General features: G+C 37.1%; 2 protein-coding genes across 5 annotated transcripts in view; both read left to right on the forward strand.

The window, feature by feature from the left end:
- Window positions 1-6,811, forward strand: part of LOC310741458 (kinesin-like protein KIF2A) — a 25,331-nt gene extending 18,520 nt beyond the window's left edge. For all 3 annotated transcript variants that reach the window (XM_083569325.1, XM_083569326.1, XM_083569324.1), the window contains 4 exons: window positions 302-446; window positions 1,290-1,391; window positions 1,574-1,709; window positions 3,884-6,811. In XM_083569325.1, coding sequence (XP_083425451.1) covers window positions 302-446; window positions 1,290-1,391; window positions 1,574-1,709; window positions 3,884-3,981 — 481 coding nt within the window. In that variant the 3' untranslated portion in view covers window positions 3,982-6,811. The remainder of the gene's footprint in view (window positions 1-301; window positions 447-1,289; window positions 1,392-1,573; window positions 1,710-3,883) is intronic.
- A 2,997-nt stretch (window positions 6,812-9,808) lies between these two features.
- On the forward strand, window positions 9,809-22,130 carry LOC310741459 (kinesin-like protein KIF2A). 2 transcript variants are annotated; one of them, XM_083569327.1, is made up of 18 exons: window positions 9,828-9,940; window positions 10,349-10,381; window positions 11,446-11,544; window positions 12,537-12,637; window positions 13,004-13,099; window positions 13,190-13,244; window positions 13,368-13,530; window positions 13,625-13,715; window positions 13,830-13,893; window positions 13,989-14,080; window positions 14,168-14,310; window positions 15,524-15,728; window positions 15,821-15,931; window positions 16,295-16,362; window positions 18,163-18,307; window positions 20,892-20,993; window positions 21,080-21,215; window positions 21,719-22,130. In XM_083569327.1, the coding sequence occupies exons 1-18, from the start codon at window positions 9,850-9,852 to the stop codon at window positions 21,826-21,828; spliced, it is 1,905 nt and encodes a 634-aa protein (XP_083425453.1). In that variant the 5' UTR covers window positions 9,828-9,849; the 3' UTR covers window positions 21,829-22,130. The 2 variants fall into 2 exon arrangements, with proteins under 2 accessions (XP_083425454.1, XP_083425453.1); XM_083569328.1 differs by lacking the exon at window positions 10,349-10,381 and having other exon boundaries at window positions 9,809-9,940.
- The last annotated feature ends 1,834 nt before the right edge of the window (window positions 22,131-23,964 follow it).

Genomic DNA, 23,964 nt, shown 5'->3' on the forward strand with positions numbered 1-23,964 from the left:
TTCAACATTCCTACATCAGCATGCTTTCTATTCTACATCAGTTATACTTAATCAGTTGCCTATATTTCAGTGTGGAGATGGGGTTTTTTTATTTATTTTTTTTATTAAACATTCTTTCTGATCACTCAGTTTATTAAATTTTTTATTATTTTTATTTTGCTATATGAGCATCTGAGAGTCAAAGGTCATGATGGTCCTTTTGATATGGTTTGCTTCATTACCTTTGCCATGGATAATGTCATGAATAGCATTAATTACTCTTTGTCTAAATAAATGTATGTCTGTAATTGTTTGTGTGTAGAGTAAAGGAGCTTACTATCAACCCGGGTGCAGTAGGCAGAACAGGTGGGGGCCATCAAGTGAGCCAGCTGGACGTTTTGGAGCCACAGTGGGGAGTGGGCAGCTCTCCTCAGAGAGACGATCTTAAACTGCTGTGTGAACAAAATGTAAGAAAAAACACTGGGTAGCAATTATGACCACCTCTGTTTAAATGAACATATTCGGATGCCCTGTTGATAAATATACAACATGTAGCAGTCTTCATCCCTGGTGTTCTCCATATACAATATTAGCCTGACCAGGATAAAGCACTTACACACACACACACATAGTAGTGGTGGACCGATATATAAAATGCAGAGCATCATAATAAACAGGGAAATAAACGACTCATTTTTGGGAAATTATACAAATATTTTCTTCTGGTATATTACCATTGGAATTCTGGCCGAACTCTATTTAAGAAATACATTTCAAATGTTTCTTTCTAATTGTTTAGATCATGTTGAGAAAGTTAAAAGGAAATGCTTTGAGCAGGTTGCTTGATAAATGTATTTTGCAGTCTATAGGAGGCCACTCAAAATCTTCCACTCTCTCCATGTAAACCATGTGCAAAGAGGCATTGACATCGTCACAGGTTTGGGTGAAGGGAAGATTATGTCAGTACTGCATCCAGAGACATCCTATACAATTGTGTGGCACAAACTTTATGCTAACAGTTTAGGAAAGAACCAAATAAGCCTGGGAAAGTAGGAGTCCCACTACTTTTGCCTATATCATATATTTAGCCTACTGGAGTTAAACAAAAACAATGCAGAAATGAATGCCTTTTTAAAGCATGTACATTTTAAAAGAAATTTCTTATTTTTTCTCCATCTTCACACAACTAATACATGCATGTTGTACAGTAACAACACATACATACATTTATCAATAAACATTCAAAAATTAGTGTGCTGAGTGTATATGTATAGTGTGTATGAATAAAGTCTGTATGTGAATGTGTGTAGGAGGAGGAGGTCTCTCCACAGCTTTTCACCTTCCATGAGGCCGTGTCTCAGATGGTGGAGATGGAGGAGCAGGTTCTGGAGGACCACAAAGCTGTGTTTCAGGTACAGCATTGGTGTTCAGCATCCCCTTTTTTCTGCAAGGTTTTTTCAGCACAGAAATTGGATCAAATCAGTATCTAGAATTTTCACTTAAATTTACAGCATGCATATTTATAGTTTTAAAAACACAATTCAAATGTATATACTGTGTGATGTCGTTATAAATATATCTATTGCTTTGGCAGGAATCTATACACTGGCTAGAAGATGAGAAAGTTCTTATAGAAATGACTGAGGAAGTGGACTATGATGTGGACTCTTACGCAACACAGCTGGAGCAAATTTTGGATCAGAAGATTGAAATCTTAACAGAGCTCAGAGGTACATAAATGCTGGATAATCCATAATAATCTTTGTAACTAAGTCCTGAAGCTCTTTTTCAGCTTGTTTCTGTTTCAGTTAGAGTAGTATTGACAAAAAAAACAGCTTGGAACAGCTAAACTGGGTAGATGAAGGAGAACCCTGACTAATTCCTTTTGTTGTACTGAAAAGAGAAGTTTGGTAGTGGTACTCTTTAAACAAATATGAACATATAAACTTTTACAAATCTCCAATGGGGACATGACAGTTAAACTCTGGAGAACAATGAAAACATCTGCACTAAATTTGGGAACATATGAGCAGTTTTGACATGTATCTGAGGCAAATTCATATTTCAATAATTATTACTATTGCTCTATTCTGATTCAGGAAGAATCAGTACATGCTTAAAACCTTTGTCATTTTTACTTAATGAGAGAAAAAGAGGCGGGTAACGGAATGATTATGTATATACAGTGAGGAAAATAAGTATTTGAACACCCTGCTATTTTGCAAGTTCTCCCACTTAGAAATCATGGAGGGGTCTGAAATTGTCATTGTAGGTGCATGTCCACTGTGAGAGACATAATAAAAAATAAAAAAATCCAGAAATCACAATGTATGGTTTTAAACTATTTATTTGTATGATACAGCTGCAAATAAGTATTTGAACACCTGAAAAAGTCAATGTTAATGTTTGGTACAGTAGCCTTTGTTTTGCAATTAGAGGTCAAACATTTCTTGTAGTTTTTCACCAGGTTTGCACACACTGCAGGAGGGATTTTGGCCCACTCCTCCACACAGATCTTCTTTAGATCAGTCAGGTTTCTGGCCTGTCGCTGAGAAACACGGAGTTTGAGCTCCTTCCAAAGATTCTCTATTGGGTTTAGGTCTGGAGACTGGCTAGGCCACGCCAGAACCTTGATATGCTTCTTACAGAGCCACTCTGGTTATCCTGGCTGTGTGCTTCGGGTCATTGTCATGTTGGAAGACCCAGCCTCGACCCATCTTCAATGCTCTAACTGAGGGAAGGAGGTTGTTCCCCAAAATCTCGCAATACATGGCCCCGGTCATCCTCTCCTTAATACAGTGCAGTCGCCCTGTCCCATGTGCAGAAAAACACCCCCAAAGCATGATGCTACCACCCCCATGCTTCACAGTAGGGTCTCATCTGACCACATGACTTTCTTCCATGACTCCTCTGGATCATCCAAATGGTCATTGGCAAACTTAAGACATGCCTGGACATGTGCTGGTTTAAGCAGGGGAACCTTCCGTGTCATGCATGATTTCAAACCATGACGTCTTAGTGTATTACCAACAGTAACCTTGGAAACGGTGGTCCCAGCTCTTTTCAGGTCATTGACCAGCTCCCCCCGTGTAGTTCTGGGCTGATTTCTCACCTTCCTTAGGATCATTGAGACCCCACTCGGTGAGATCTTGCATGGAGCCCCAGTCCGAGGGAGATTGACAGTCATGTTTAGCTGCTTCCATTTTCTAATGATTGCTCCAACAGTGGACCTTTTTTCACCAAGCTGCTTGGCAATTTCCCCGTAGCCCTTTCCAGCCTTGTGGAGGTGTACAATTTTGTCTCTAGTGTCTTTGGACAGCTCTTTGGTCTTGGCCATGTTAGTAGTTGGATTCTTACTGATTGTATGGGGTGGACAGGTGTCTTTATGCAGCTAACGACCTCAAACAGGTGCATCTAATTTAGGATAATAAATGTAGTGGAGGTGGACATTTTAAAGGCAGACTAACAGGTCTTTGAGGGTCAGAATTCTAGCTGATAGACAGGTGTTCAAATACTTATTTGCACCTGTATCATACAAATAAATAGTTTAAAAATCATATATTGTGATTTCTGGATTTTTTTTTTTAGATTATGTCTCTTACAGTGGACATGCACCTACGATGACAATTTCAGACCCCTCCATGATTTCTAAGTGGGAGAACTTGCTAAAATAGCAGTGTGTTCAAATACTTATTTTCCTCACTGTAGCAGCTTTGATGTGAGTGATAAAGTGAACTTACTTGTTTCACAGATGTTCCACAACATTAAAATGAACCATATTCTTTGATTAAAAAAAAACTTCTTGATACATTTTTAAGCATTAAACGTTAAACATTTGGGATGGAAACTACGTTCGGTCATATTGTGTTAAATCCTTAAAACTGTCCCCTCTCCCCTGAAACAGATAAAGTGAAGTCATTCAGGTCTGCACTTCAGGAGGAGGAACAAGCCAGTAAGCAGATCGACCCCAAACGGCTCTCTAACAACCCCAGAGCTCTCTAACACTGGGAGCTTGCTCAAAAGAGGATGAAAAAAAGTGGCTAAAAGAGGACACTGCAGATCTCTGGGTTTTCAGCATTGCACCCTCATCTAACTGAAACTACGAGTGTCTTTTAAATTTTAAAGCGTTTTTAGCCTAATTGTATAGTATTAAACAAATTCCAGTTCTAACTAAAAGTAAATTTTATAACACCATACAATTTAATAATGGCCACGATGCAATGTAAAAGAAAGACTGAACAATTGTGAAAAGAGAGTTTGAAAAAATTGCATGTGCACAGTGGCAACCATCATACACTCTCTTATACCTGCACTCACCTGTGTATAAAATATGTTTTTCACTGAATACGGCTGCTTTAAAAGGTGTACTGATGCTTCGATTTATGTAAAAGTGGCCTTCAATTTGGGTTGCAAAATTCTGGGAATTTTCAAGACTGGAAACTTTCCATTGGAATTAATGGTAACTATGAAAATATGAATTTACAAAAATTGCAGGTTAGCATATAACAGAGAACCTAAATGTAGTTGAAAGTAGCTAGCAAGCCAGTAAATCAGATATGCTAAATGTAAGCTATCAATTTTATTGACAATTTATGAGGCTAGCTAGCTCAAGCTTGTGGTGCTCTTTCTTCTACCTACAGCTAGCTAGTTTTCTGTAATCATACATAAGTACAGTACTGGCCAATGTTTGTGCACATCACTATTTGTAATGTTTTTAAAAGAAGTCGTTTATGGATGTGGTGAGGGAAGACATGCAAGTAGTTGGATTGAAAGAGGCAGATGTAGAGGACAAGGGGGTATGGAGACAGATGATCCGCTGTGGCGTCCCCTAATGGGAGAAGCCGAAAGAAGAAGAAGGAGAAAATAAGTCTCTTATATTTATCAAACCTGCATTTATTTGATCGAAAATACAGAACAAAACAGTAATATTGTGAAATACATACTAAGAAATCTCTATAATTGTTTTACTTACAATTCAGTCAAAAATTAATTTTTTTAATCTGTATTAGTTTGCATGCTTGCAAGCTTATAACCAAACAAAATGTTTGTTTGTAAATGATTGTTTATCTACATTTCCCTAAATTTCTAATTCCATACAATTCTAGTAAGTTTCCAACGTGGAATATTTTGGAAATTCCCCAGATTACTTTTCCATGGAAATTTTTCAGAAAGTTTTCTGAAATTTACTGGATATTTTAAGCCCCTTTCCAACCCAACATGTACCTTAAATGTGAAGTCCTTAAAAGATATACAGAGAAAAAGATGGCAAACTGCAGAATATTAAACATAATGTACTCTCTATATTGGCCACAGCACTGCAAAGGATGCAAATTGAAATCCCAGCCAGGCGCCAATATGATGTAGAACTTGAGTAATGAACTTGAGGCTGAGGAACAAGAGTTTTCACCAGGCTGCCAATTATACAGTTGTTGTTTTTTTTTTGTTTTTTTTCCCAGAGACATAGAGATAGGGTTTATATATAATCCATTAATGAGTTTACAGACATCACTTCCTGTTTGGGCCACACCCACTTAAGATATACATCAGATTTCAAATAAAAAAATTTTGTTTTAACAATATTTATATATATTTGCAGGTTCAATGTAACCAGCTGTACATTATGTGATCTCTTTAGCAAGCACAATTCTTATCTCGTTTTCAGCTCATGTTCACACTGATTTTATTATAAGGCCTGTGTGACTGTGTAGTTTGGATCAAATTGTTTTCCTGTACTCTCTGCCTCATTTCTTTTGAGCGCACATTTCTTAGACAAATAAGCATTTTTTTTGGTTGTTGTTTTGTTTTAGAATTAAGAGACAATAGACAAGGCCCACTCGTTGCTCTCATGTTCACCCTGCTCTAACACATCTGAGATTTAATACAGATTCACAAACTGAAATTAAAAACCATGACTGACATCACATTGTCACTTGGATATAAAAAAAAAAAGAGTAAAAAAAATAAGCATCATTTTAATCAATCTGAGTAAATAGCGAGTATGAAGTGGGCATTCTGATTGCAGCTGTTACTGTTTTTACCAGTTTAATGTTGTTGTATTTTTGTCTGTTTTTGTAGCTTCTAATTTTATATGAACAGATGTCTAATGTGTGTGCACTGTTGTCCTTTATGCTGTCAGTTATGTCCTGCTGACCTAAGCTTGTTTTACTCACACACATGCACACACTCCCCCTTCATGGTGTGATGTGGCCCTTAAGCAGCACTGCACCTAGAGAATAGTTAAGCACATAAGTGGGAAAACAATGAAACCATTCAGCAACCAGGGAGGGTATAGGTGCCCAGGGCCAGAAAGAGCATTCATACGCTTAGACACTCGTTAAAATTGTTTGGTGTGGGGCAAGAAATTATCCCATCCCTCCCACCCAGAAAGAACCCAGAGTCTAGAGAATTCTGCTCTCCTGGACTCTAGACTAATAACCATATACATACGCACTAATCCCTGAATTGCGCTATAAAAAAAGTATTAATTTTTTACATTCAGTTAGCAGTCATTTAATGTAAAGTAAATGTAAAATGTTCATTTACATGTCGCAATATTTGACTACCTATCCATTCAGGAACAGGGCATCTGCATGCGCAAACTGCACCACGTCATGCAGAGAGGTTGTTATTCTCTTCTGTTATCCACCTAAATATGTATTATATTTGAAAGCTGATTAAAAAATAAAAGAGAGAAACACTTGATCCAGAGTAGCTGGTGCAGCGCGAACATTGTGGCATTGAGTGTATGTTGTGAGAGAGCACGTATGTATGTGTATGAATGTGCACATCTGATGTTTTGCTGATGTAAAGAATAAAGAAATCCATAATGACTGGATCTGTTGCTGTATAATTTCTTACACACCTTAGCAACATGTTGTTCTCATGCTAGACTTGCAGAAGAAGAAAGTGCATGAGTGTTTTTAGATTATATTTAACTTTGTCATTGTGCAGGGTAAATGTACAGAGTCAATAAAATGCAGTGTGCATTACATTACATGTACACAGAGCTAACAAAGTTTTTATAGGAACTCAGATTTTATAGGAAATAATAAATGACACCAGGGATGCATTGATACTAATATTCGGCAATGGGTCTGATACGGTGGGGGTGAAGGGAGTTTTTTTTCTTATTCAGCCACTAGGGTGTTAGTAAAGTCAACTACTAATGTAGGATGTGGAGGCCAGGTGTGCAGTCAATGTTCCAATTCACCCCGAAGGTGTTCATTAGGGTTGAGGTCAGAGCTCTAGAGCAGGCCACTCAAGATCTTACACTCTAACTCATGTAAACATTATTTTTATGGAGCTGGCTTTGTACACGGGCATTGTCATGCTGAAACAGGTTTGAGTCTTCTAGTTTAAGTGAAGCGACAATCGAATGCTACCACATCCAGATACATACAATTGTGTGCCTCCAACTTGGTACTAACAGTTTGGGAAGAACCCCATAAGACTGGAAAAATCTAGCATGTTTTTACAATTCTTGTTTGGGATTCTCCAATTAGGGATCGCCACAGCGGATCATCCATACCCACATGTCCTCTACATCTGCCTCTTTCAAACCAACTACCTGCATGTCACACCCCATCCATAAACCTCATCCTTGACCTTCCTTATTTCCTGTTTCCTGATAAGTCTATCCTCAGCATTCTCCTATAGATATACCCCATGTCCCGCTCGGTCCCTCTAATAAACTCGTTTCTAACCCAGTCCATCCTCGTCACTCCCAATGAAAAACCTCAACATCTTCAGCTCTGCTACCTCCAGCTCCGCCTCTGTCTTTTACTCAATGCCACTGTTTTTGAAACTATACAACATCGCAGGTCTTGGCTGCAGTGTGCCCTAAGGTTTCAATCTGGTGTACTTACACAGGGGAATGACATTGGTTGAGGATCCACTGTCCAGTTGAAATTTGATATTTGAGTTGTTTTAGATCTATTTTAATGTTCAAGAAGGTTTGATTTATGTTTGTTCTGTGTTACTGAGTCAATAAACAGATCATCACAATGATTTGACAATGGTCTGTCACTCCAGATGTGGGAAGATTTTTCATGCAATAAGACAAGAAAGTCAAGATCAGGTTGAGCCTTTCTTATTGCATGGACAATTTTCTCACATCTGGAGTGACAGACTTTTGACAAATTATTTAGATTCTTACATATTTTGCACTTTTTTTCTTATTCAGGAAATTGCAATCGATCAACATGATGCTTGTTTCTACAGTAGCTGCATCCTTTGGGGGGGCACTGAAGTATCATTTCTCATTTGCAAATTTACATTGTATTTCTTTGTGTATTTGGTGTTACATTGCTTGAGACTGTATGCACCGCATGCTACGTGCAGTGCTTATTCCAATAATACCTCATGAATATAGTTGATGCAATACCAGCAGGTTTTGTGAGACCTTTGCAGGGCTTCAGTGAATCTAAACAATCCTTCATTAAAAAAAAAGAGATCTTATTAAACGGTATTGATATTACAGATAAAACATTTTATAATACATTTTTCAGATCTTTGATTCATTGTCCCGCAACATTTTGTTATAAGTATTTCTGGAATAAATATATTGAGAATATTAACTGAAAGTTGATTTGGACTTTGAACAAATATTGTGTTACTATTATTATTACTAAAATTATACATAGAATTTATCGAACAAACCAGATACAAAACTGATCTCCCTGAATTATGCTTTTTTTGTGGAATGAAGACTGAGACTGTTATACATCTGTTTTTTAAATGTATGTATGTTAGATTTTTTTGGGTTAAGGTTAAATGTTTATTTACTATGTTGACTGGTTCTAAAATTGAGATAAGGAAATGTAAATATTTTTTATTTAGATTTGAAAAAAATACAAATAAGAGTCAAATTTTTATGCTAAATTTGTTAATATTATTAGGTAAGTACTATATACACAGATGTAAATGGTCAGAAAGATGCCCAATATCTCTTAATTCAAGGCTGAATTAACAATTTATTTTTTAATCTTATAAACAAGAACTTTCAAGCCAGAAAGCAATCACAACTTTGAATATACTCAAAGATTTAATCTCCTCCTTTTTTGTAACCATGTATGTATACTTGCCTTTTTTTTTATTGTTATTATTATTATTATTATTATTATTATTATTATTATTATTATTTGTTTTATTAGATTTACGATATTTCATTGAATGTAAACTTTTTTGTTTTTCAATAAAAGACAAAAAGAAAAAAACAAATCACGTGCAGTGCTCATGCTGCTATAAGTGTTCAATGCACATGCTTGGTCCTGCAATATGTGTTATACGGGGCTTTTTATTGAAATGAAATTAGTTTAGTTCAGCTGGACATGGGACGCCCTCATCCTTTTCCTTCAGAGGTCTGCTAAAAACATCAGCTCTTCTTACTGATGCCTAAACTTTGGCCATGCGTCTGGTAGGTTTCCCACTTCATCGTGAAATCTGGACTGCAGCGGTATCATCCTTGTTTATTCAATCCCCTCACTCTGACACCATGTTATGTCTCGTTAAGGTGGCGAGATAAATAAAGAGATTTCAGATGCACGCGTAACTGATTCAAACTTTTTTAACAAGTCGCACGCACTCACTAACGACAGCTCAATCAAACGTATTTTGTGCTAAAATGCCTAACCTGTATTGACAAGCGATATAGCCAATAAAAGCAAAACATAGGTTGTTTTTGACCTGTGATTGGTTCATATCCAGACATAAGTGTACTATAATACCCACAATAATTTTCCCAGCAACGCTCCCACGAAACAGGTGGGAACGTCACAGATGTGGGCGGGGCTTATACAGTCTATATAGGGGCTTGCGCTACCTAATCCGCGTAGGTTTCTTTTAGTAGGTCAAGCCGTGAGTTAGCATGAAATGTCATCCCAAGCAGATACAGTGGAGTACACTGCGAAACGAAACGGTGTTTCCGCAGCACCAAGGTGCAACATCAGATACAAAAACCAAGGTATAAGCTATTTTACATAGAATCTTTTTGGCATCAATGTCAACGAAATCGTTTTGAATAAACTCACTTTTCAATTCGTACATGCAAAAGATGCATGATAGGCAATATTTAAAAACATAAGCCATGTTAATGGATAACATCAGTTCATTGTTAGTTAATACTGCATAAAAAAAGAGATTAATGGCTTTATATATATATGTGTGTGTGTGTGTGTGTGTGTGTGTGTGTGTGTGTGTGTGTGTGTGTGTATAACATGCCTGTCGTTTTATTATTGTGGTATGCCATTTCAGGTCTTTTAAAATATCCTAGTTCTAAATATATTTTCTTAATATTTGTTTTCTATGGGAGGAGAACGGTTATGATGCAATTTAAAATGCGGATTGGGTGTAAATAACCTTTATGTCATAGGGTGGATTCCTTTTTCAACCCCAAGTTCCAAATGTGAGTTGGAGATTTCTTGCTTAAAACCCCACTCCATATTCACACTCCAAGTGCTCTGATATTGAGAAAGATGACATTCAATTTTTTGCCATTTCTAAAATCATGGTTCATAAGGTTCTAAGGCCATTCTGACTAACCTGTTTGATCTTCCAGTTATCTGGCTCCTCATTTTGGTGCTTTCCCCTGGTTGCATAAAAAGTCAACTTCATGTGTCCTACATTTAAATAGTTGTTTTTCTGTTTTAGTTTCCCTTTATGGGGTTAGGGTTAGCAGTGTCATTTTAGATGTAATTAATGGAAATGCAGATCCTGTTGTGTTTTGGTTAAATCTTTTTCTTTTTACTAAGATTTGCATATGTTGGTGTGATCTTAATGACAGCTTTTCTAAAATTATATCCTGTTCCTAAAACAAGACATATCCCAATATATTGCCTTGCTTACAGTATTGCCACATATTGTATCACAACCCCTGTATTGTGATACGTATAGCATTGCCAGGTTTTCTTGCTGATAAACAGCCCTAAAAAAAAGGAACAGCCCGTGGAAGGTTTTATTACGCTTTATTATTAATTATTACACTGACAGTTCAACCATACCTTGACTATAAAGTGTAAACAACCTTTGCAACATTATCTCTGAAAGCCAGCAGATGGTGTTTCATAAATAGTAGTGATCATTAGTTTAAACAGCCCTTCATTATCATAGAAGATCGCCCCCCAAAAATGTGTTTAATTGATCAATTACTCCATATAAGCTAAAAGAGGATCCACTAAATTATTTGCAGCCAAAAATATATATTTTTTACAAATACACAGTCCGTGTAAAGAATGATGCAAATGAACAAGAAGATACATTTCAGAATTAAGAGTAAACAGATTACATATATATATATATATATATATATATATATATATATACTTTCTTCTAGCAATCAGGAATGAATGAATTGTAATATATTTATAAGAAATTAATATTAATTATAATAATAATATTAGGTATAAATGGGTACTGAGTCTCCCTGTGCTGAAGTCTCTCCCACTCATTTGTGTTTGTTTGTCATGCTAGTCATAGGTACAACGAGAACGCGGCCAAGCCAGCAGATGGAACAAGCGCCTAGTGCTCCAGCTCCTCCTCCTATCCAGCACCAGACACTGCAGCAGAACGGTACAGAAACCTACAACAGCAAAAGGAAGAGCCAAGGCAATTCTGAAATAGGAAACCAAATTACTTTAGTACAACCCTTGATGGGATAATCTGCCATATTGGCATCTTTCCGTTTCCCCCCACTAATGCATACATTATTAACCTGTGAAAATATCCAGCTTGATATTTAGTAATAATAATCGTGTACTGAGTTGTGGATACACATCACATCAGTCCTTGTTTCTAAAGTTGAAGCATATTGCACTAATCATATTTAATTACATTCCTTATTGAATGTGCCGTGCGATTATGTTTTTATGTGATTGTGTTCCTGATTTTGGAAAAAAAAAAACACAATGCAATAACATTTTACTTAATACATCTACCAGTAATATGACTATAAATTAAAATCTGAAAATCATATTAGATTATCAACTGTAAAAAAAAAAAAAAAAAGATTAATGTTGCATGTATATTTAAAGACTGTTTAATTATCATTTATAAATGCCCATATTACTGAGTATATCACAACTGATTATTAAAACACAGGGTATACATCAAAGTTTAATGTCAAATGTGCACACACAGTTCAAAGTGCACATTGTTTAACAATATAATGGAAAAATAAAAGCATGGAACATTATTGCAACCATTTTGTGTTTATGTGCTATCTTTTTTTTCTTTTCTTTTAAACCCTGCTTGGTTTTCTAATATGTCTGTGTTTAAAAAAGCAAAACACAGTACAGGTGTAGAAGCTCTCGATCATCATCTATCATTCCCACAAAAGACCTTATTCAATCGAATAAAGACCCTTTTAAACTCTATTAAATGTTAAACAAACGCAGGATTGTTTGGCTGTTTAGATGTTACGTCTTGCTATCATTGTTTTCAGCGTTCAATAATTATTACTATTTATTGTTATTATTTAAAGAAGTTAGGACAATAACGTCACAGTATTAAAATGTATGCATTTTGTTTCCTAATTGAAATGACATTTCAATTTGTGTGTGCAGCTCGCAAGAAGTCAAACTGTGTAAAGGAGGTGGAGAAACTGCAGGAGAAGAGGGAGAGGAGGCGCATGCAGCAGCAGGAGCTCAAAGAGAAGAGAGCACAGGTACAGGGTTGCAGCTCACCACACATGAGGTTGATAATCCTGAACATTGTTTATAAATGAAGAAACACCTGAAATAGCAATGAAATATCTTCAACATCCACCACTGTAGACTGACCACTAAGTCCTCAGAAGTTCACAACCATTGTGTGGTAGACAAATGATGCATTTAATAATTGATTTATTGCCGAGCCCACTTTGCCCAGATTGAATAGACCAATGTTGAGTAATAATGTGTAGTGAGTATTTAAGCATTGAAATGAATTCACTGTGCTGAATTTTTATAATCAGTTTCATACTGAAATGTGCTACAGTGTCATTTAATTTCCTTTAGAACAGGATTGGTAATTATTGTTATTTTGAACACAGGATGTAGATGCATCAAATCCTAATTATGAAATTATGTGCATGATCCGAGACTTCAGAGCCAGTCTGGACTACAGGCCATTGACTAATGCTTATATGGTAATATCAGGCTTTTACTATTCTGAACAGCATTTATTTTTGTAACGATTCAATTTTGTACTGTTTGATTTAAATAATTTTTTTCTCCAGATTGAAGAGCACAGTATATGTGTGTGTGTCCGTGCGCGGCCGCTTAATAAAAAAGGTAAAAATTTGAACTATTGTATACTCACTGATTAATACAGACTTTACAGATAAATTATTTACTGTTTCTATTTTTAATGGGAGATCGAATTATATTCACTACACCACTGTATATCTGTCACAGAGATGAGCTTGAAGGATCTAGATGTCATCACAATTCCCAGTAAAGACGTTGTCATGGTACACGAACCAAAACAAAAAGTGGACTTAACGAGATACCTCGAGAACCAGACCTTCCGCTTTGATTATGCATTCAATGATACCACCACAAATGAAATGGTTTACAGGTCAGTCCCTGAAAATGCTGTTTCAAGGAAAGAGATAAAAAATTTTGAAATGTCCAATTTATTGCAAGAACTATTTGGGGTTTTTTTTCCCCAGCTTTACTGCCCGGCCGCTTGTAGAGACCATATTCGAGAGGGGGATGGCGACGTGCTTTGCCTACGGACAAACAGGAAGTGGTAAAACTCATGTAGGTGTTCCTATAAATTATATTCTATCAGAAGTGCTGGACTTATTGGAACAGATTTTATCCAATGCCCATTAAACTTGTTTTAACATACAAATTCACTTTTCTGTGTTCCAGACGATGGGTGGAGATTTTTTGGGGAAAAATCAGGATTGCTCTAAAGGGATCTACGCACTGGCAGGTATATATCGGAACTCTGGTTTAGAGTAGAAAATAAATAAAATAATAAAATAAATAAATAATAAATAATAAAAAATTTACTCCATTTATTTGCAGCACGAGATGTTTTTCTAATTCTGAAGAAGCCAAACTACATAAAATTAGACCTCCAAATTTACGCCACCTTCTTTGAAATTTACAGTGGAAAGGCAAGTAGTATCTAACCTTATCATATAAAGTATTGATCTGACCTTGGAGGAGTTTTGAAACATGATTGTGTATCTGTGTGCACGAAGGTGTTTGACCTGCTGAACAGGAAGGCGAAGCTGCGAGTTTTGGAGGATGGCAAGCAGCAGGTGCAAGTTGTAGGACTGCAGGAACGAGAGGTTCATTGTACCGAGGACGTCCTCAAGCTCATAGAAATGGGCAACAGTTGCAGGTAAACTCCACCTTCCAAACTCCAAATGGATCACTAATAGATAGATAACTGTGGAGATGATTTAATTTAGTTTTTACATTTGCATTCAAATAGAATTTCACAGATGCCTTTATCCAGGTACAACTTACAACTGAGCAATTAATGTTAAAAGGTTTTGCTCAAGGGCCCAACAGGACAGCTTAGTGGTTTTGACACAGGGGATTTGAACTCACAACCTTCCAATCAGAAGCACATCTTCATCAATGAGCTACCACTTTAACCAGTTTTGATTTTGAGCAAGGAGTTTGTGTATTTTACTTAAATTATTTTATTGCTGTAATCTACATTATTGGTGCTTACAGTTTAAACAAAAATGTTTTGTGTGGACATTTATTTTCTCATGTGCCACATTAATTTGCCATTTAGAAATTAATTTCATGAATGACTGTGTGTCCTTTTAAACCATTTGCAGTTACATATAATGTTGTTGAACAGTCCCTTTCTTAAAGTTTAATAAGACATAAGAAGACTCCTGTTTATGTTTATTATGTTTAGGTTACTGTAGAAATGATAATGTATTTGTATTTAATAAAGTATTTCCATTTGGGGAGACTTTAACTTCATTACATTTCAAAGTCAAATATCTTACTTTTTACTCAACTACATTTTGCGAAATTACTATTTATACATGAGTGAATAAAAACATAACCGGTCAAGCACTCAGCAAGCCACCAATCAGGGTAGAGTGTGCTCTGTTTTGAACTTGTTTTGATTACCATTTGGTGATATCTACTTATCACTAACATACAAATCAGCAATATAGAACATTTAGGGAGAAATAAAAAAAAATGGAAAAAACTTCTGACTCTACTTTGCCAACCTGGGCTTATTTGCGTTTTTTTTTTTTTAAGTAGTTGAAAAGAAGGTTTTGGGCTCATGATTTTAATAGATATCAATTGGTATTTTACTCTAACCCTAGATTAACAGTAACAGTCTTTTCACATAAACTGAGTTGATTAGGCAAAATATTTTGACAAAAATGATAAAAGGAACATTATAGCCATAATAAATCATAATACTTTGGTCACTAAAGTACATTTAAAGGCAAATACTTTTGTACTTTAACTTTTTTAAGTGAAAGTTTAAAGGGAGCACTTTTACTGGAGTAATATTTTACCTAGTGTATCTCTACTTTAACTCAAGGACGTCATTTTAAAAATTTATTTTACTGCAGGACATCTGGGCAGACCTCAGTCAACGCACACTCATCACGCAGCCACGCCGTATTCCAGATCATTCTGCGAAGGGGAAGCAAAATGCATGGCAAATTTTCCCTCATAGACTTGGCAGGCAATGAACGAGGGGCGGACACATCCAGCGCCGACCGCCAGACTCGCCTCGAAGGGGCTGAGATCAATAAAAGTTTACTGGCTCTGAAGGTCCACCGACTCTCTCAAATACACACTTTATCTTTAAGTTCAGAATTTTATTTGCATGTTCCAACAGAGTTGCTTTACTTTGCTCTTGGTAGGAATGCATCAGAACCTTGGGCCGCAACAAGCCTCACACTCCATTCCGAGCCAGTAAGCTCACACAGGTTCTGCGAGACTCTTTCATTGGTGAGAATTCGCGAACATGCATGGTGAGATATTGCCAATTCCCAATTGTCACTGTAGTTTAACCAGATTGTCTTTAACCACAAGTTTATTTCTTAAACAAAATATTTGAACATGATCAGTATGTGCATTAATATTATATTAATACAAAACATTGCTCTTATACTTAACACTGAGTCTAGTTATAGCACAAAGGCATCTGCAGGGGGGAAGATGGAATTCCCATATCAGTAGCTCCTATTCAATTGGCTTCTCAATCTACAGGAATATAGTGTGCAGCATTGTCGTAAAACGCTAACCAACAAGAAAGTGCTGGTGTAGGTTGAGTGCAATGAATGATTAAGGAACTGTTAGATAGTGATGATAATATAAATGTATTCTGTCTGCAGATTGCCACCATCTCTCCAGGCATGGCGTCTTGTGAAAACACCTTGAATACACTGAGATATGCCAACAGGTTTGTACCAGATACTGTTTGTAAGACAACTGTCTTAAACACATTTATTATAAAATTGACATGGGTTAGGTCAAGATTAGGTCTCTAGTCCACCGATACTCACTTTTTTCATATCTTTATTTAAATAAAGCAGCATCAAAAGAATTTGTGGTGGCATTTAGAATTCGCCAAGGATAGTAATATCACATGAAAATAAATTATTAGGTAAATTCAATTTAATTTAATTTAATTCATTTTTATTTGTATAGCGCTTTTAACAATAAACATTGTCTCAAAGCAGCTTTACACAGATAATGTGGTGAAAAAAAAGTGAATATGTTCTTTATAAGTAAGTTTGTCCCTGATGAGCGAGCCGGTGGCGACTGTGGCAAGAAAAAACTCCCCGAGATGGCATAAGGAAGAAACATTGAGAGGAACCAGACAACTTTATATATAAAAAAAAAAAAAAAAAGTATAGCCATTTATTAGTTAAACGCACAGTTCTCCAAATGTATTTCCTCAGCCACATAATGGACCATGTGCTGATGCTATTATTTTATTATTCTTATTATTTTATGCTAAATCTATTATTTTCAAAGTATTTTTATCCTTATACATTTAAGGTTTTTTGTACTAGTATTATTAGGAAATGTACAAATTCCCTCACTGAATGTTTTTATTTGTTGACACGAGTATGTTTGTGCACTTCATTGGATGGTTAGTTCATTGATACACAAAGTACACAAGTGAGTGTTACAACCTGACTGAGACTTTTAATGCTGGATTATTCTATAATACTATTTCTTTTTTACACTTTTGATTTTATTCTCACTGTTATCATGGAGAAGGAGATCTCTAGACATGGCATCTGCCAAATTCATATTGAAATTTAAGTCATTACTATTTGTTATGTGGACTTAACGACAATGATCATACACTGCCAGTCAAAAAATATTGAATCTGTAAAGATTTGCCATTTGACAATGTACACATTGTAAATTGAATAATGAAAACAAGTATGTCATTAAAATTTTTAAATATTTATATTTAAAGACTTAATTGTCTTGGTAGTCCATGAAGATAGATTAGTAATAGCATCACATGGAACAAATATGTGATGTGTATAGCTGTATAATTTAGTGATCTCGATTTGTTCTCCAAAAAATTTCTCACTTCTCTTATGCTTTTTGCTTCATTTGTGCTTTAACACTGAGTATTCTGTTTTTGGCATTGTACGTCATCACTTTTAGCATAATGTTCATCTGACTCATTAGCTAGCTAAACACAGTTTGGCAGGCTTCAGCTCTAAATCAAATAAAGGAAACATGAACAGGTCATGTTGTATAACCGGTTATCAGCACATGTCTGCAGTGTCATGTCTCACTGTTTCGTCTCTGTCTATCCCTCTGACAGAGTGAAAGAGTTTGCTATAAGCCTATCAGACAGCCCCTTCTCCCCCTTTATCTCCTACATACGAGTACGATGACTTTGCTTCCTCATCCAACAGGTCTTCTTTTCCCAGCGTCACGCTTTTTTTTAACGTTCTCACGTCAGCTCGCTTTCAGTTAAACATCAGTTATACTTAATCTGTTGGTTTAATTTCAGTGTGGAGATGGGTTTTTTTTTTTAACCACATTCTTTCTCATCAGTCAGTTTATTTTATTTTTTATTTTATATTTTGCTGTATGAGCGTCAGAGTCAGAGGTCATGATGGTCCTTTTGATATGGTTTGCTTCATTACCTTTGCCATGAATAATGTCATGAATAGCATTAATTAGTGTTTGTCTAAATAAATGTATGTCTGTAATTGTTTGTGTGTAGAGTAAAGGAGCTTACTATCAACCCGGGTGCAGTAGAAAGAACAAGTGGGGGCCTTCAAGTGAGCCAGCTGGACGTGTTGGAGCCACAGTGGGGAGTGGGCAGCTCTCCTCAGAGAGACGATCTTAAATTGCTGTGTGAACAAAATGTGAGAAAAAACACTGGGTAGCAATTAAGACCACCTCTGTTTAAATGAACATATTTTCGGGTTGCCCTGTTGATAAATATACAACATGTAGCAGTCTTCATCCCTGGTGTTCTCCATATACAATATGAGCTTGACCAGGATAAAGTACTTACACACACAGTAGTGGTGGACCAATATATAAAATGCAGAGCATTATAATAAGCAGGGAAATAAATTAAAACACAATCGGTACAGAAAATATCTAGTGAGCGGCAGTTCTGTGGGCGCAAATGCCTTGTTGATTCCAGAGGTCATAGGAGAATGGCCAGACTGGTTCGAGCTGATAGAAAGGCAACAGTAACTTAAATAACCACTCGTTACAACCAAGGTATGCAGATGAGCATCTCTGAATGCACAACACGTCGAACCTTGAGGCGGATGGGCTACAGCAGCAGAAGACCACACCAGGTGCCACTCCTGACAGCTAAGAACAGGAAACTGAGGCTACAATTCACACAGGCTCACCAAAATTGGACAATAGCAGATTGGAAAAACGTTGCCTGGTCTGATAAGTCTCGAGTTCTGCTGCGACATTTGGATAGTAGGGTCAGAATTTGGTGTCAACAACATGAAAGCATGGATCCATCCTGCCTTGTATCAACGGTTCAGGCTGGTGGTGGTGGTGTAATGATGTGGGGGATATTTTCTTGGCACACTTTGGGCTAATTAGTACCAATTGAGCACTGTGTCAATGCCAAAGCCTACCTGAGTATTGTTGCTGACCATGTCCATCCCTTTATGACCACAGTGTACCCTTCTTCTGATGGCTACTTTCAGCAGGATAACGTGCCATGTCGTAAAGCGCGAATCATCTCAGACTGGTTTCTTGAACATGACAATGAGTTTACTGCACTCAAATGGCCTCCACAGTCACCAGATATCAATCCAATAGAGCACCTTTGGAATGTGGTGGAACGGGAGATTCGCATCATGGATGTGCAGCCGACAAATCTGCAGCAACTGCGTGATGCTATCATGTCAATTTAATTTTTTCTTTCTTTCGGCTTCTCCCATTAGCGGTCACCACCGCGGATCATCCGTATTCATGATCCGCATGTTTGATTTGGCACGTTTTTACGCTGGATGCCCTTCCTAGCGCAACCCTCATCATTTATCTGGGGTTGGGACTGGCACTAAGAGTGCACTGGCTTGTTGGTTCCTTGGCCGGGGATCGAACCCGGGCCGCAGCGGTGAGAGCGCGGCATCCTAACCACTAGACCACCAGGGAACGATGCTATCATGTCAATATGGACTAAAATCTCTAAGGAATGTTTCCAGTACCTTGTTGAATCTAAGCTACGAAGGATTAATGCAGTTCTGAAGGCAAAAGGGGGTCCAACCCGGTACTAGTAAGGTGTACCTAATAAAGTGGCTGGTGAGTGTATACACCATGGGAATTCTGGCAAAATGTAGTTTTGCTGCCAAAACTTTCTACCTCTACTTTAAAAAATACATTTAAAAATGTTTCTAATTGTTTAGATCATGTTAAGAAAGTTTAAAAGTAATGCTTTGAGCAGGTTGCTAAATGTATTTTGCAAATGTAGCTCTGTTCTAGAAACACTGTAGCCTAGAACTAGCCTTAGCACTATGCTTTACAATATAGGAAACATTTACCATGCATAGAGTTTTCCAGGCCTTCTAGAAGAAAAAACTAGAATACAAACCACACCTTTAAAAGCAATGGGCCACTGCAGTGGCACTTTTGATTCTTCTGAATATGTTTTTTTTGCTTTCTTTTATCTTTTATAATAAAGGAAACTGCTAATTACTTTCCTAAAAAAAACCTGGTAGGAAGATATACATTATATAGACAAATATACATGGACAACTGTGCATCTGAGACTTTTGAACATCACGTTACACATTTATTCCACATTTGCTATTATAATAACCTCCACTGTTTTGGGAAGGTGTTCTATATTTTAGATTGTGCTTGTGGAGATTTGTGTTCATTCAGCTAAAAGGGTGTTAGTAAAGTCAGGTTCTGATGTAGGGTGAGGATGCCTGGGGTGCAGTTTCTGTTCCAGCTCATCCCACAGGTGTTTAATAGGGTTGAGGTCAGAGTCTATAGGAGGCCACTCAAAATCTTCCACTCTCTTCATGTAAACCATATCTTTATGGAGCTGGCTTTGTGCAAAGAGGCATTGTCATTGTCACAGATTTGGGTGAAGGGAAGATTTTGTCAGTACTGCATCCAGAGACATCCTATACAGTTGTGTGAACCAAATAAGGCTGGAGTCCAATACTTTTGCCCATATTATGAATTTAGCCTACTGGAGTTAAACATAAACAATGCAGAAATGAATGCTTTTTTAAAGGATGTTTCAGATTTTTCAAGACCTCTTCAGACATCTTCACACAACTAATGCATGTTGTTCACTAAATACACACATACATTTATCAATAAACATTCACTAGAAATTAGTGTGCTGAGTGTATATTTATAGTGAGTGTATATTAATAAAGTTTGTGTGTGTGTGTGTGTGTGTGTGTGTGTGTGTGTGTGTGTGTGTGTGTGTGTGTGTGTGTGTGTGTGTGTGTGTAGGAGGAGGAGGTCTCTCCACAGCTTTTAACCTTCCATGAGGCCGTGTCTCAGATAGTGGAGATGGAGGAGCAGGTTCTGGCGGACCACAAAGCTGTGTTTCAGGTACAGCATAGTTCATAGTTTTAAAAACACAATTCAAATGTATATCCTGCATGATGTCAATATAAATATATCTATTGCTTTGGCAGGAATCAATACACTGGCTTGAAGATGAGACCATTCTAATAGAAATGACTGAGGAAGTGGACTATGATGTGGATTCTTATGTAATACAGTTGGGGCAAATTTTGGATCAGAAGATTGAAATCTTAACAGAGCTCAGAGGTACATAAATGCCAGTTAATCCATTATAATATTTGTAACTACGTCCTGAATTCCAGCTCTTTTCAGCTTGTTTCTATTTCAGATAGATTTTATACTGACAAAAAAAAATAAAAAATAGCTTAGAACAGCTATACTGGGTAGATGAAGGAGAACCCTGACTAATTCCTTTCGTTGTACTGATGAGAAGATCGGTAGTGTTACTCTTTAAACAAATATGAACATATAAAATTCTACAAATATATCTTGAATGGGAATATGTCCAATGGGAACATGACAGTCAAACTCTGAAGTACAATGAAAAAATCTGCACTAAATTGTAATTTACTTCTTCGATGTAAGTAATAAAGTTTCACAGATGTTCCACAACATTAAAATTAACCATATTCTTTGGTTTAAAAAACTTCTTGATAAATTTCTAAGAAGAATTAAACATTTAGGATGGAAAATACGTTCGGTCATATTGTGTTTAAAACTTTAAAGCTGTAACTTCTCCTCTGAAACAGATAAAGTGAAGGCATTCAGGTCTGCACTTCAGAAGGAGGAACAAGCCAGTAAGCAGATCGACCCCAAACGGCTCTCTAACAACTCAAAAAAGGATGAAAAAAGTGGCTAAAAGAGGACACTGCAGATCTCTGGGTTTTCAGCATTGCAATCTCATCTAACTGAAAGTGTTAGTGTCTTTTAAATTTTAAAGAGTTTTAAGCCTAATTGTATAGTATTAAAACAAATTCCAGTTCTAACTAAAAGTGAAATTTATAATACCATACAATTTAATAAAGGCCGCAATGCAATGTAAAAGACTGAACAATTGTGAAAAGAGAGTTTGAAAAAATTGCATGTGCACAGTCTCTGCATGTGCATCAGGGTCTCTGCATTTTCTGTTTTCTAAAAACATTAAAACATTTCCACTTATTCTATCAAGTTGTTTTCCATCTCAACATCTTATGCTAAAGCATAAGTAAATGAGAATGTTATAACTACATACATTTTTAATAGGCAACCTATGCATGGTCATTTCTATTAAAATGTCCCTTCAAACATAAACTGTACAGGTGTTCCACATTTAATGCATGCTTTGACCCATTCAATCTATATTTTCAGTGTTTTTTTTTTAGTTTTATAGAACTTATAACAGTAATGATTATAACAATAAACACTTTTCTATGCATTATTTATGCTCACATAATGTAAACACGACTTAATTACAAGTTCAATCGGTTTTATGTACACATTCGAACTTATTAGCTCTTTGGGATGCCATCTGCATTTTTTAATACTGGAATGTATATGAAACTTTTTTTAATCAACTCTTACTTTTAGAACACACATTTTTAACTATTAAACCATTTTCACATTCACTTTTATCACCCTTTAAAGAATATCATTTTCATCACTCTTGACTTTAACACATGCCTCAACATGAATTTCATTCCTGATGAGGAGAGATGTGAGAATGATTAATAAAACACAGGACACAGAGCTGCTACCTTATCATTAGAGTCTCTGTATTTTCTTAGCAGCACGACCCCATCCCCAAACAGGTGAACACTTCCCAAGGAAGAACATCTCTAGGTTATGTATGTAACCCTAGTTCCCTGAGGGAATGAAACTCTGCGTCGAAACGCTTTGCGTTTTCCACGCTCTGAACAATGTGTGCAATCAGTCAAAAATTGTACGCTGGCTGTCACCAGCGGGGTGACATCACGACCAGGAAGTATAAAATGCACATGAAGTGAAGCCAGCACCAGCTTCTGTAAAGAAGAAGGAAGCGCGATGCAGTGCCGCCAGCAGTGTGGTTTAGAGACATACGTAACATAGAGTTATATACATAACCTAGAGACGTTCCCTTTTAGAAACCTGAGCTGAGTAGAAACGCCTTGAGAACGAGTGTCCAATTACACCAGACTGACCAGTCCCTGAACTAGTGTGTATAAGCACAGCTAGGTTGAAAGGACAGAAGGGCCAGGAGTGGCACTGCGGTCCAGGTTATAGAACCGGACGAAGGTCAGTGGGGTGGACCAGCCTGCAGCGTTGCAAATGTCTTGGAGGGGTACTCCAGAGGACCAAGCTTTTGAGGCAGCCACACTCTGGGTGGATTGAGCTCTGACCTCGAGTGGGGAGGCCATAGGATTCATAAGATGATGCAATGGCATTAATGATCGATCTGCTAAGGGTCTGCGTATTAGCAGAGAGGCCTCTCCTCTGAGGGCCGTAGCGGACGAGCAGTTGATCAGACTTTCTCCAGGGATCCGTCCTGTGGACATAGGTGTCCAGTGCGCGTACCGGACACAGCCGGTTCTCCTGGTCTGGGGCCTGAAACGGAGGAGGGTAAAATTATTGTAACCTTACAGGTCGTGGGACGACCGAGGGCACCTTGGGGATGTAACCTTAGGGTACAAAAAGGTTTTGGCCATACCTGGATTAACTCCAGGAAGGAGGGGTACACAGAAAGGGCCTGTAGGTCTCCTACTCTCTTGAGAGAGCGAATGGCCGGCAAGCACTCGGTCATGATAGAAGATGCCTCCAAAATGCCTCAGCCAGAGGCTCGAAGGGGGTCTCTGAGAGAGTATCAGCGGGATCCATCTTACTACCTTTCTCAGAGACAATCCTCCCAAAGTATCGCACTTCATGTTTAAGTGTTTCACATTTGCTGGGCTTAAGTTTTATCCTATGTTGCCTTAACCTTCGCATGACTTTCCATACATCATCCACGTGGTCTTTAAAGATTTAACAAAAAAACCTAAAGTGT

Source organism: Silurus aristotelis (genome assembly GCF_946808225.1).
Source record: "Silurus aristotelis genome assembly, chromosome: 18".
NCBI lineage: Eukaryota > Metazoa > Chordata > Actinopteri > Siluriformes > Siluridae > Silurus > Silurus aristotelis.